This window comes from Phascolarctos cinereus, unplaced genomic scaffold (assembly GCF_003287225.1).
Source record: "Phascolarctos cinereus isolate Bilbo 61053 unplaced genomic scaffold, phaCin_HiC Scaffold_5;HRSCAF=322, whole genome shotgun sequence".
NCBI classification, from domain to species: Eukaryota; Metazoa; Chordata; class Mammalia; order Diprotodontia; family Phascolarctidae; genus Phascolarctos; species Phascolarctos cinereus.
Genome location: NW_027555958.1, coordinates 295,510,336 through 295,523,384, shown reverse-complemented (window position 1 = coordinate 295,523,384; position 13,049 = coordinate 295,510,336). Strand labels below are relative to the sequence as shown.

The window sequence follows — 13,049 nt, the reverse complement described above, 5'->3', positions numbered from 1 at the left end:
CAGTGCTGTCACTTACTCTGGATCTCGATGACTTTCTCCAATGTGGCCACTGCATTCACGTTGGGCTTTTGTTGTAAGACAGCCTCATCCAAGGGCTCAAGCTATAGGGGGTAGTAAGGAAGAAGTACCGGGATGGGAAAAGGGCAACCTCAACACCCCCAGACCCAGCCAGTTTGCCAAAGGCCACTTTATTTGTCACTGTCATCCTTAAGTCATCCCTACTGCCTCCAGAGGAGGCAGGATGTAACCTCTCTGGGACCCCAGATGAGAAAATCCTCTCAGATGCCCTAGTCAAGCTTAATATAGCAGAAAGCCCTGGCACTTGTCTCTTATAACTCCCCTACCCCTAGCCTTCTTCACACTTCTCTCCTAGGTCTCCTAAAAAATGGAAACCCTTACTCCTAAGGTTCTCTATCACCCCACTCTGGGCTAGAACTCGAGAACCAGGGCCTACAAGCCCCTTTGGCTGCGTTGCTGAAACTGGCGCTACATTCTCTGGGGTCCTCACCTCCACACTGAGCAAGGCGGAAACGCAGGCTTCGGACGCATCACAGATGGCGGTGAGGTCATGGCCACCCTCTAAAGCCAGCACTACTCGGCCCCCTGCCAACTTCATCAGCTGCCTGGTCAAGTGGCCAAAGCCTGCAGGGGTGAGAGAGCCTGCTGCTCTGACCAGGAGGCACAGCCAGAGCTGCTCCCGATCTACCTACTCCCTCAGGGACTAGCTGGATAGGACAGATGGACGGTGGAGCTGGAGGCTGCCAATTGGCACCTGCCCCTTGGTCCTCTGGGTTTCTCCTACTCTTCCCCCTGTTACACCACCCAGCAGTTTCTCCTCTTCTCTCCCCTCCCCATATCAGACCTCCCACCTCTGCTCCTCCATATGCACTACCCCATGTCCCTTCAAGTTTCTCTCCTACCCTCTTCTCTTCTCACTCCACAAGAGTGACCCTCCCCAGCCCACCCTGCCACCACCAAAAATCTCTCCATTCCTATCTCCTCATTCCTATCGCTTTCCCCTGTTGCTCCCAACACCAAGCTCACATCTGGCAGTGACAGAGTAGCCACCCAGTGGAGAGAGATGCCCCTCAACAGCATCAAAGCCAGCAGACACTAGAACCACATCTGGACAGAACTCCTGGGCAATGGGCATCACCACCGTCCTGCCGGAGGAGAGGAATGTGCCAGGCTGATCCCCTCCCTTCACCACCACCTCTCCACTCCCCACCGGAAGCAGTACCTTCCCCACCCTCTCTATTTCCATCTCTGTGTCTACTCTCCTCTCCCTCAATGTGGTGGGTCCCCCCACCCTACAGTGTCCCCTTCTAAGTTGCCCCCACCCTAAGCCCCACCTGAATGCTGTCAAGTATTCCACGTCTCCGATAGGGGGGTCCACACCTCCTGTCCATGCCACATTCACATTGTACCCCACACCAGGTCCTCCACCAACCTGGCACCAGGGGAAGAGGGAGGGGATGATACTCACTTCCTGAGAACTCCTAGACATTGCCCTCCCTCTCTAGACCTCAGTTCACTGATTTCCAGCCCTTCTAGAGGGAGGGCCTGGTGACGCCCTCTGCCCAGAGCCCACAATCCCAAGTCACCAGCACGGCAGTGTGCCTCGGCACATTTCCTGCTTTTGGTATTTCTTGTGCTGCCCCCACCTAGGATTTCTTACTGGAATTGGGGAGCCTCACCTCCTCAGGGGCACCACTGCCTGGGAAAAAGTTCCCATTGTCATAACGATGCAAAGAGATATAAAGTACAGAGGGGTCACTGTAGAAGGCCTGCTGGGTGCCATTGCCATGGTGAATATCCTGGGCGGGGAGAAAAGGAGAAGGGAGACAGTCAAGGAGAAGGGCCAGTAACCTCACGTGAGATGCAAAGCCCCCACAATCCTCCCAATGCAGAAGGAATTCCCAGGGGCAGGGCCTACCACCCCAGACTAGCCTTCAGGGATCCTAGTATATTTAGAAGTGTTCAGATCCTAATATTAAACCCAATGGGATGATTCAGTCTGAAAGAAGGTAGGGGTGAGAACAGGATGACCTAAAGGGCTTTGATGTAGAGGAAAGGAACCTATTATTCTTCATCCCAACTGATGACAGGTGATGAGGAAATGAACTGACACTGCAGCAGGAGGGATTCAAGACAAGACATCAAGGAGGACTTCTCAAATCACTAGGTAAGAGATATGGGAAGAAGAGAGTGAAGGAGGCTACTGACTCTGAAAGCCTGCCAAGTTTTCAGACCAGTACCCCTATCAGGCTGGACTAGAACAGGCAGAGGTCCTGCCCCAAGGCAAGTATATGGATGGGCTACATCTAGGGAAGAGAAGGAGCTCCGCTCCGTGACTAAGAACCAGAGTTGCTCCCGCAGCCCCAGCCCCATCCTTTCAATCCTCCTGACTTCATGAAGGATGCGCCTCCTCCACAGCTGTTCCCATCCCCTCCCACCCTGCCCTGCCCCTTCCCTAGTCCTCCTCACCCAGTCTACAATGAGGACCTTGCCCACATTCAGCTTCTGCTGGAGGAGTTTGGCTGTGATGGCCACAGAGTTGAAGAAGCAAAATCCCCTGAGAAGCAAACAAGAAGGGTAAAAGGGGATATGGAGTTAAGTTAGCTTAAATGTGTGTGACTGGGTCTCAGTTTTTAAAAGGGCATAAGAGTTGAAGGAAGAGGCCCGAGGTTTGGCTTCTTGGACTCTCCCCTTCTGGTGACAGGGTAAGGCACTCACATGGCTGTGGATTCCTCAGCATGGTGTCCGGGAGGCCGGATAATGGCAAATCCATTCTACAGAATGGGAAGAGAGACATAAGAGATAGACATGGACAAAGAAAAAGGCAGAAGGAGGACCAGAGAGATGTTGAGACCAGCCTCAGGAAAAACAATCAGGCAACCAGGAGCCCCTTGTTTCTCCCAAGCTTGCCCGGTTCCTTTCCTTTTCCTTCTGTTTCTGGGACCATCAACCCCTCCCTCCTGAATGAAAAGCCCTGAGATGCCAGGGAGAAGACAAGCTCCCCTACAGTTCCCCTACAGTCGTAAGAGTAAAGGAAAGACCCCTGGAAGCGCCCCCAGAAGCAGTTTCCTCTCCCTCTCGCTAATCTCCACTCACCTTGAGCTCCCCTGAAGCTACCTTGAAGGCCAGCTCCACCAGGCAGCCTACAGCCATGCGCACAGCACTAGAAGAATGCATCTCATTCCACACTGTGTCACTGTCCACCTGACCAGAGGGGAATAAGGACATCAGGATGTCTCCCATGGGGGGCCAATACAGAAAGTACAGGAATACAATGGGCTTGGGGGAGAAATATGATGGGGAAAGGGTACAGAGAATGAAGGACAGCTAGGTCCCACGTCCCAAGGAATAAGCCCTGCCCCCTTCTGTAGCCCACTTACCCCTATGCCCCCACAAGGCAGCACTGCATACATCTTCTGGCTGATTGGGCCTGTGGAGGAGAAAGAACTGCTTTGGGCCGTGCAGGGATACTGTATATGTACCCAAGCAAAGGGGCAAGTACACCTCTAAGTTACTTTAGCTTGGTCAGATAGCTGCTGACTTTGTCTCCCAGCCTGGGGGTAGAGGGGCAGAGAGAAAAGATAGGATGGTGGGAGAAGGCAGAGCTTTTTGGATGTAACACCTTCCTTCACACCCTGTGGAAATAGAAACTTTCTTTGACCTCTACAATCTCGCTCTCTTACTACCTCCACTAACTGGGCATATCCCACTAGGAGCACATCAAGACACCATCACTCACCACTAAAAGTGCCCCCCAACTAGGAAGAGTCAACATGGTCCCAAACTCACCCAGCAGCTTCTTGCTGTCAAGCTTCTGACGGTTGAGGGGGCTGGTCCCATAGAGCAGGGTGTGGTGCTCCGAGTGTACTGTCTGGATCTCATCCAGTGTAGCCTTACGTCCCCGGATTCGCTAGATAGTAGAAGACAAAAAGAATAAATGGATCGGATGTTAGACCCTTCCTCTCCCTCTCCCATCCTAGCCTATACCCTTCTCCATAGCTCCAGAAAGGGGAGGACACCCCCAATCCCTGCTGCCTAGAGATTCAAGACCATAGAAATGATCTACTGACACAAGACCCCAAGCACCCCTGCCCCACCCAGTAGATGAAGCTATGGATGGAGATCAGGACTTGGATTCATAGGAAGATGGAGAAAAAGGGCATGACCTCTGTTGGTTAGGGACAGGGAGATTATTTAATAGGGAACAAAATGGCAGACTGGGTCACACCAGGGAAAGGACCATACCTGGACCCATAGGTAGGGGGAAAGGTTAACAGATAATTCAGAGGAAAAGGGATGGCACTAGACAGTACCTAAGATATACTCTTACCTCACATTTGCTGAGCAGACCTGTCTCTTGCAGCCTAGACCAAATGCTTTGGATACGGCCTGCATGCTCAGGGTGGATGTGGGTATTCCCACACATGCACTGGTGCTTCAGCATGAATGTGTCATAAACTACTCCTGGAAAGCAAAAAGAGCGATTGAGTCTTATGGCCTTTGTCCCTGATCCTCCCATAATATGACCTGCCAACTTGACTACCCGGGACCTACCACAGGGAGGCCTCTCCTAGGGTGGGGGGGAGGAACATGATGAAGAGAGGATTTAACTTAGTCAAGGCAGCTTAGGGGTTTATGTCCTCTCCCTCCCCTGCACCTGAAGGATTCTGATGCATGGGAGGCTGGGTCTGAGACAGGGAGTTTTTGCTACCATAAGATCCAAAGCTAGGAGGGACACTTAGTCCTACCTCATTTTACAGAGGAAGAAACTGAAGCCCAGCAGGGCAAAGTGACTAAAGGCCTGGGATCACAGAGCAAGAAATAGAAGCCAGGTCTCTGGACTCTAAACTCAAAATTCTTCTCAGGGCCTTAGCAGAGGTGGAGGGTATTATGTAAAACTCAGTAATAGATAGTTGTTGAGTAGGATCATTTTTTTTTCCAAGGAACCATCCCCTAAGATAAGATCCAGGGAATCTTATACCAGAAGCAGGAATATACCCTTCACAGGTCTGGGGGCTCTTCACCTTCTACATTAAGGTAGAAGAATATCTGGCTGGGTGTTATGGCTCACCTGTAGTAAAGAGGTGTTTGGTGGGCATTTCAGGGGCACTCTTCATGCCGAGAGGAGCAGCGGGTGAGGACTGGGTTCGGCCCAGGGCCTGATGGGGCACAGAAGCCAGGCTGAGTGGGGCCTGGTAGACTTGCAGGGACTGCAGCTGCTGAGCATCTGTGAACACCTGGTAAGGGACAGGGAAAGAGTGAATGAGCCTGAAAAAGGAAGTCTGCAGCAGGGAGGGCAGTTTGTCCTCTTCAGTCTTACAGAGGGACAAACAGGGGTACCTAAAAGGGCTCTGGTCTAAATCCAGGAAACCCAATGCAGTGAATTGCAGTTTTAAAAGGGGCGGGGAAGCCAGAAAAACTCACTAGGCTTTGCCTCTGTTCCCACCCCCACTCATCCTTGGGATGGGAGATGGTTCTGCCTGCACCATTGCCGGGGGGGGGGGGGATAGGGATAGAGTTTGATGAATCATGCTAGGGGAATAGCATTGAGGTAAGAAGAAAGGAGGGGGAAAGGAGGTTGCACTGAGGGGGCGGGATGAGTCAGCTCTGCTGCAGTCCGCAATGAATGAAGCGCACGGTGCAAGACAAGTAGTAGTAAGAGTGGGTGTGTACACACACAGGCACACACGCACGCACAGGGACAGACGCAGGAACAGACGCAGAGAGACACAAGCAGCCACGTGCTGAGAGACACGGGTGCAGGCAGCTAGGTAGACAGAGCTATGTAGGAAGCCAGACAGTCACGAGGATAAACTCAGACCAAATCAAGGAGACTGGCAAACAAATGAAAAGAAGTGACCCTCTAATCCCTTTCTCACTCCCCTTTATCCCTCTGAATACTTGTAATAAATCTAATTTTCCACACTTCTGGAATGCTGGAGGCTGAATAAATGGCAGCAGAACAGCAGACTATGGGAGGCAGCAGAATGAGGAAGGCTGAGGGTCAGGATGTCCACAGAAAGTAAGAGAGCACAGTCACCTGCTTGTAGTCCCCACCAGACTCTTCTAACACGGAACTCTCGTCCAAGCCAATTTCGCTGCCCTCATCCTTGACCTGGATGCAGTCATCCTCCTCTTCTTCCTCCTCTTCTTCCTCCTCCTCCAGATCCTCTTGTGGGCTCTCGCTTTCTGTGGAGCCGTCCCCAGGCCCAGGCAGGGCTCCCTCTCCCAGCAGCCCTTCCTGATGCTCTGTTAGCTCTTCTTCCGTCTCCTCAGGGTGTGTGGTAGGCTGCCGGGGTAACTCTCCTGTCTTGGTGAGGATCTAGGGGCAGGCAGATAGAAAAGTAGGTCGTCCATTATCTGCTAGTTCTTAAGGCAGATGTCTCCAAGAAGGGCACAAAGGTTGGGGGGAAAGTAGATGGACCGACAGACACCACCACCTTCTGCCTCCTTGCCCTCTCAAACTGATCCCAGGACATCTGGGGTGCCCCCAATTCTGGACTCCACCCATGGGGAGCCTCGCTTTGCTAGCAGTGACTCATCTTTCCCTTTTCTCAAGCCCACCTTGCCTAGCTGCAGCTGCTGTTGCTTCTGCTTTTCCAAAAACTGCTGGTGCTGCTGCTGCATCACAAGCTGCTGCAGGGCCTGGGGGCTCTGTGGCAGTGGGGACGACTGCGTCCGGCTCAGCGGGCGGTGTCGGGGCAGCTTGCCTACCGTCCGCATGTTGGCAGCAATGCGCTCGCCAGTCACCAGGGGGGATTGGCCATGGAGTGGCACTGCTCAGGGAGGGAAAGCTGGCATCAGTTCCTGGGAACCTTCTCTGAGCACCCCTCCACATAAAGGGAAAAGCCCAGAAGAAGCTGTTCCAAAGGATGAACCAACGTCTCCTGCTGCTCACCACCACACACACTTCCCATCAAATCAACTCTTGTCTCTCGGTTATAAAGTCACTAATTCAATCTCTAACACCTCCTTCCTTCAATTCACTTTTATAATTTTGTTTCTATTGATTGCATACATTTCTGTCACAGTTCCTCTGATATGCCATTCTCCCTCAAATTAGACTGCAAAGTTCGTAAGATCAGGTACAACATCCCCCCATCAGAGTTAAGAGTTCCCTGAGGGCAGGGGCTGAGGTGACCTCAGAAGACTGAGAAGACGGGATGCACGTTCACTCCTTAATACAGATTTCAAATACCCAATATAAAGCACAATGTCTCCTGTCAATGTAATAAATGTTTCTAGAGAGAATGGCCCCAGCAAGATTATAAGCTGAGGCAGAGCCGGAAAACCCACCTAGGCACCCTGGCTTTCTATATTCCCCCACCTGCTTCATTCCCACCCAGGGAAAAGGAACCAACTCATGCTGGCTCCTGGCTTCCATGGCTCACCAGCGATGAGGGTGCTCTGCTGCCGGGCCTGCTCCAGGAGCAGCACGTGCTGCAGCAGAGAGGCGTGCCCATGGGGGTTGACATCGCCCTCCAGCGCCACGCCCAGCAGACAACCTGGGATCGAGGACGTACTCATAAACTTGCCCGTCAGTGCCCCTCCCTGCCGGAGGGACTGGATGGCCTGTCTCTCTGCCTCCTGCTGCGTTGACAGCTTCTGGGGGGCCTGGTGTGGGGAGGCCAGGAGGGTGAGGAGCTAACTCCACATCTTTGGGCCCTATTTGCCCCAACACCACCTAAATCCCAGGTGCCATCCCCATTGCTAATTCCACCCCAACCTCCCCTTTTGTTCACCCCTTCTGTTCACCTAAGCCACGCTGCCTGAGCCTCTGTGAAGCCCCTTGGGGACTGATACCCAGGCCTCAGCTCACTGTGAATCTGAAGTCCAGGGACTATGATACCAATACCCTCACCACTATGACAGACAGTGAATAGCCCTTGGGGGATTCCTGAAAAGGGAAGGGGAAGTGTCTGCACCCCATACTCACAGTGAGGTGCGAATTGGTGACTGTGACTGTGGCCTGTAGTCCTAAGGAAATGTTGGGCAGGGAGGGGGACGTGTAGAGACTGAACTGGTTAGGGGAGCTGTCCAAAGTAAGGGTACGGTGCTGAGGGAGCATCTGGAAGGCAGTTAGAAAACAGAAATAAGCAATATAGTAAGAAACAAGGGTGAGGAAAGGGAGAAAACCTCTAGCTAACTGAGACAGCAGTCACAGGATAGTACTTTTCACGGAAAAACTGAGGTATTAGTAAGAGGTACAAGGGCAGCTAGTGAGCTAGCTAGGAGGATCCCACTATTTTAGGGGCAAGGGGATCAGGTCTTTTAATGGAAAAGAGATGGAGAGGAACTCCCTATCCCAGAGGATAACTGAACATTTGCCTGGGTATCTGGGTAGAACAAGGAAAAGGGACCTTTAGGTTTTGTACTTTTTAAAGGTGGAAAAAAAGAAAAGAATTGGTCTGATTCCTGAAAACTTTGCTCAGTGGCCTACCATTATAGGAACTAGTTCATCCTACTTTGGGGGTCTTCCCACCTCACCTGTCTGGGTGGCTCATACCTCAGTGGGGATGTTAGGGACGGAGCCGGTGAAGCCATTCTCAGCAATGGTGCTGTTGGAGCTGTTGGGGGAACTGGGGCCGGAGCCTGGGGCACTGTTACACACAGATGACACTGCACAGGGACACAGGTATCACCCTGTGGCCTGTGTTCACCCCCGCCAGCAGTCCCAGGCTGCAGCCTCCACTGGCCCCTTGTGGAGACAGGGATACCCTCCAACCTCCAACCAGCCCCTAGGTACCTGTGATCTCGATAGCTCTCTTCTTAAAGGTGCTGATGACAGTCCCATCCTTTCTTCGAAGGAGGGGGCTGCTCCTCCGCTCAGCCACCTTCTGCTTTAGCCTGGAACGCACCTTCAAATTGGGTTCCGAGGCTATGGGAAAGGGAACATGGCTCAGATCCCGCCTCAGTGACAAATCTGTAGCCAGACCTCTGGCTCTCCCAGAATTCCAAGCAGGTGACCAGGCTGCAGTGATTGTGGTTTCTAGTAGCATCTCTGATTCTCTCTAGGACTACTGTTCCTAGACACTGAGCACTTAGGCTCATGTAGAATCCACAGATCCAAAGGCAGGGACGGGATGAGCTTACCTGTTTTTCGAAGTGGGAAATCATCCCGGCTATCATAGGGTCCAAGCAGAGGAAGCTTGTAGGAAGGGGGTGTCCCAGGGGGACCACTCTGGGGAGGGGAACTCTGGTCCAATGAAGCATGATGGGCTCCCCTAAAAAGAGAAGGGAAAGGAAAGAATTAGGGGGGAAAAAAGAGGCAGAATCAGCGAGTCATTAGTCAAGTCTATTGTCAATCTTTACGCAGAAAACTCTGAAATGGATATAAATAAGAGGATCCCCACTGACAGGAAGCCCTCAGTCTGAAGGAAGAGAACCTCAGCCTCTACCTCAGGTCGTAGCTGAAGAGAATATACAGAGTATCCCAAATCTCTGCACTAAAACTTTTGGAACACCTGTACCACTTACGGACATTTGCAGGGCCATATCCAAAAAAGCTCAGGCTAACACAATATTAATAGAGCTCCATAGCTGAGTAGAAGGATCCCCTTCATTCTTCTTATAAATGGCTATTTTTTGAATGGGAGAATATGTCTGTGAAACATCTGCATTATCTGTACACACGCATACACACATACCACCCCCCCCATGATACATCCTTTCACTACTGTCACCTACCAGCATTTGGGGTGCTGCGGGAGGGAATGGTTGAGACCACCTGTCGTTGGCTCCTTCGATTTGCTCAAGAGAAACTCTTGGAGCTTCAGTTTTACCTCAGTGCTGGCAATGGCACCTGTAGGACAGGAGAGAGGTGGCAGCTATCACCAGCCATTAAGGCTAAGGCACCCCAACAATGGCTGCCTTGAGCCCTCTCTCCCTCCTCTGCGGGTTCTAGGACTGGACATCAATATGAAACAAAGGAGCCAAGACACACGTGGACAGCACAGGCAACGTCTAGATGAGATGGAGAAGCAAGTGTGCCTAGCAGGTAGGGTCTGGAGGCAACACCAGAGGCCCTGGGCATGAGGAGGGGAAGAGGGACCCTCACTCTCTTTGCTTTTCTCCTTGTTTCGTAGGATGAGCAGCTGCTGTTCGAGCCTCTGCTTCTCCAGTTCCTCTTGCCGCTGCTGTTCCCGCTTACGCTGCTGCTCCAGCTCCTGCTGCCTCTTGGCAGCCAGCATCTCCTGCTGCTGCTACAGAGGGGAGAGGGTATCACATCAGCTAAAAGGAGTAGAGAAGGCCAGAAGAAGTTAAGTAAAAGACAGGACAGAAGGCCACAGGCTACAGTTCTTTCACTCCCTCGTCCTAACTGGCTGACTTCAGAGTCCAGAAAGAGCCTTGATCATGAAAGGATAGAAGGTGAAGGAAAGGCAGAAAAGAGGGAAAAGGACTAGGTCTCAAGAGAAGAACAGAGCAGAAAGTAAAGAGACAGTCTGGGAGAAGCACAATTTCCTCTCCCACTGAAAGGAAAGGGAATGTCTTTGGTAAACTTTGAGGGTAAATTGCGTGTTGGGTTTTAATTACTTTGATCATCAAGATGGTTAGAACACTATACGTCTCCCCTACTTCCTTGTTTTTTGCTTGGTTAGAAGAGGTAAAGCTAGCCAATGATCAATGGAACATCTCCCAAAAGCACCAGGAAAGCAGGCTTCCTAAATGGCTAAGAAGGAGTCTGTGGCTGCCCAAGCCCAGCTGGGCAAACCCTCAATGAGGGGAAGGAGTGTTCTCAGGCAGAAGATGTCATTTCTAAAGGGGCCACAAGGGGGCACACTGCTGTAGGCCTACGGAGATTCCAGGCCCAGAGTCATGGCCAGGCAGAACCTTAGAACATATAGGCAGAAGCACTGACATGCTCTCTTTGCCCTTGCAAAGGGTTTTGTTTTTGGTTGGGGTTTTTTTTTTTGGTCAGGACCTACAATTTCACTAGTATAGGGAACTCCTCCACCAATGCAAATTAGCGTTCAGCTGTAACTTCAAGCCTTGAGCTGCCTGGGACTTACTGATAGCCAAACAGCTAATACGTGTCAGGATTTGAATCTAAATCTTTCTATTCCAAGGCCAGCTCTCTAGCCACTAATCATTATGCTGCCCTTGTAAATTTGTCTTTGTACTGGGCCTGTGACTGTATCAGCATCAAGAACTTCCTCTGCCAATGCAGGCTTGCATCTGCTACACAACTGAAAGGGAGTAGTCTGAGTGGTAGCCTGTGGGAGGTCTGACAGCTCGCCCGAATGGCACAGTCCAAATGCATGTCCGAAGCAAGAATGGAAGCCACATCTTCCTGGCTCCAAGGACAGTTCTCTATCCGCCATGCCACACTGCCATGGCAACTGGTCCTAGAAAATTAACCCTAGAAAACCTACTACCATGGTAAGGACTCTGAAGAAAGGCATAGAAAAGGTAAAGGGAAGAGGCACTAGCCTTAAGCACCATGGTGGCAACAGCCAGAGAGAGACAGGTTACTAGGGATCAAATGTGACAGCTCTCTGAATCCAGAGCCAAGCAGGCTCAGGGGCCAGGATGATCCAAAAGGTTCAGTGGCTGGGGCTGGGATTCAGGAATCAGGCAGATTTACAAAGTAAAGGTTAAAGAAAGTCCTCTGGGCCAAAGGCAAGGTCCCCTGGCCCATTTCTCAAGTGGAGCTGGTACTCCCAGGAGGTTCAGTGAGACCTAAGATCCAAAGCAGAAACCACCACAGTTCCCCTCAACGTTCTGTGAGGCAGACACAGGGCAGGGGGCGGAAAGGAGGTTCTCACCTTAAGATGCTTCTGCAGCTGGACCTCATGCTGCCGGGTCAGGTGGTCATGCTGTTTCTGGAACTCAGCGAAGAGTAGTTGCTTCTGGAGCTGCTGCTGCTGCTTGAGGGCCAGGAGCTCTTGCTGCAGCTGCTGCTCTCGCAGCACAGGGTCGATGGCGGCAGGGCCCACTCCCCGAAGCTCTGTCGGACCAGGGCTGCCTCCACCCCTGCCGCCCCCAACAGAGCCTGGCATAGCCCCACACAGCACCGGCTTCACCTCTACTGCTTAGGGGAAGGGGAGAAGAGGTGGGGAAAGAGACAGGTGTGTGATGGCTCATCAACTCCAGCACAGATAACTGATGACAGACAGCCCAGCTCCTATTCAACCCCACGCTTAAGCCCATACACAACTGGTAGGGTAGTCAGGACTACCTGAGTCACGTCCTGGGCTGGAATAGCTGTGTGACCTTAGTCAACTCAGCTTCCCTGCTCTTGGCCTCAGTTTCTCCCTCTATAAAACGAAGGGACTGTTGACAAAATAATCTTCCTTCTAGCTCTACATCTGTGGTAATCAGCCAAGGGATTTTCTCAGCCTCCCCACCACTGACAATATTAGTGTACAGCCAGCTAGAGAGATAGGGGTGAAAACAGGTACAGCATTCCTTAAGTCTCCAAAGTGCTACAACAGTGCTTTGAGTCCCTTTCCTCTGGGTTGGCTCTTGTATCCTACTGGAAGAGAAAGAGACCTTCCGCTACACAGATCGGAAAGCTCTTATAGTCCTCTCCAAGATCTGTACTCAAAAACTGAAATATAATCTCTAAAGGGTCGGGTAAGGCAAATGGCATATTCAAGTCACCAAAAGCAGTCTGGCATATTTCATCAGCCCAGGCTCTCAGTATGGACAAGAGAGAAGGCTGAGCTTCAGGAACCATCCAAACCTCAACCAAATGGCCCATGGAGACCGAGGTGGCCCCAATATCCCATTTCCCTAGGTATCCGAGCGACCTTTGGTTAAGTCAAGATGGGAGATGTAGAAGAAGCACAATTGGGAGGGTAAGTAAATGAGGAAGAAGACCCCTCTCCTCACAAAGATTCCAGAGTCACAAAGTAGGATGGGGACAGGGAAGAACAGAGCCAGAGGCAATGGCGAGCGCAGTGGCGCTGGGCTGGGCCTGTCTGGAAGGGGAGGGCTGAGCTTGGGAGCCAAAGTCTGCTTCCTTTGCTGGATTATCTCCTTTCAACAGTTTTATTGTAATTACCCTGAAAATACCGCTATATATAGAG

General features: G+C 51.6%; 1 protein-coding gene across 5 annotated transcripts in view; it reads right to left on the bottom strand.

The window, feature by feature from the left end:
- The window catches only part of HDAC5 (histone deacetylase 5), a 39,337-nt gene that overhangs the window by 641 nt on the left and 25,647 nt on the right, over positions 1 to 13,049 (bottom strand). For 4 of the 5 annotated variants that reach the window (XM_078155974.1, XM_020997431.2, XM_020997432.2 and 1 more), the window contains 22 exons: positions 11,784 to 12,046; positions 10,076 to 10,220; positions 9,706 to 9,820; positions 9,112 to 9,242; positions 8,765 to 8,896; positions 8,525 to 8,637; positions 7,955 to 8,086; positions 7,410 to 7,632; positions 6,583 to 6,794; positions 6,059 to 6,340; positions 5,090 to 5,255; positions 4,349 to 4,482; positions 3,808 to 3,928; positions 3,399 to 3,448; positions 3,115 to 3,222; positions 2,737 to 2,792; positions 2,488 to 2,575; positions 1,698 to 1,817; positions 1,353 to 1,450; positions 1,045 to 1,163; positions 509 to 642; positions 17 to 101 (listed from right to left, as the gene is read on the bottom strand). In XM_078155974.1, the coding sequence (XP_078012100.1) occupies positions 17 to 101; positions 509 to 642; positions 1,045 to 1,163; positions 1,353 to 1,450; positions 1,698 to 1,817; positions 2,488 to 2,575; positions 2,737 to 2,792; positions 3,115 to 3,222; positions 3,399 to 3,448; positions 3,808 to 3,928; positions 4,349 to 4,482; positions 5,090 to 5,255; positions 6,059 to 6,340; positions 6,583 to 6,794; positions 7,410 to 7,632; positions 7,955 to 8,086; positions 8,525 to 8,637; positions 8,765 to 8,896; positions 9,112 to 9,242; positions 9,706 to 9,820; positions 10,076 to 10,220; positions 11,784 to 12,046 (3,027 nt within the window). Of the gene's footprint in view, positions 1 to 16; positions 102 to 508; positions 643 to 1,044; positions 1,164 to 1,352; positions 1,451 to 1,697; positions 1,818 to 2,487; positions 2,576 to 2,736; positions 2,793 to 3,114; positions 3,223 to 3,398; positions 3,449 to 3,807; positions 3,929 to 4,348; positions 4,483 to 5,089; positions 5,256 to 6,058; positions 6,341 to 6,582; positions 6,795 to 7,409; positions 7,633 to 7,954; positions 8,087 to 8,524; positions 8,638 to 8,764; positions 8,897 to 9,111; positions 9,243 to 9,705; positions 9,821 to 10,075; positions 10,221 to 11,783; positions 12,050 to 13,049 lie in introns of all 5 variants that reach the window. The other variant, XM_020997430.2, reaches the window with a different exon arrangement.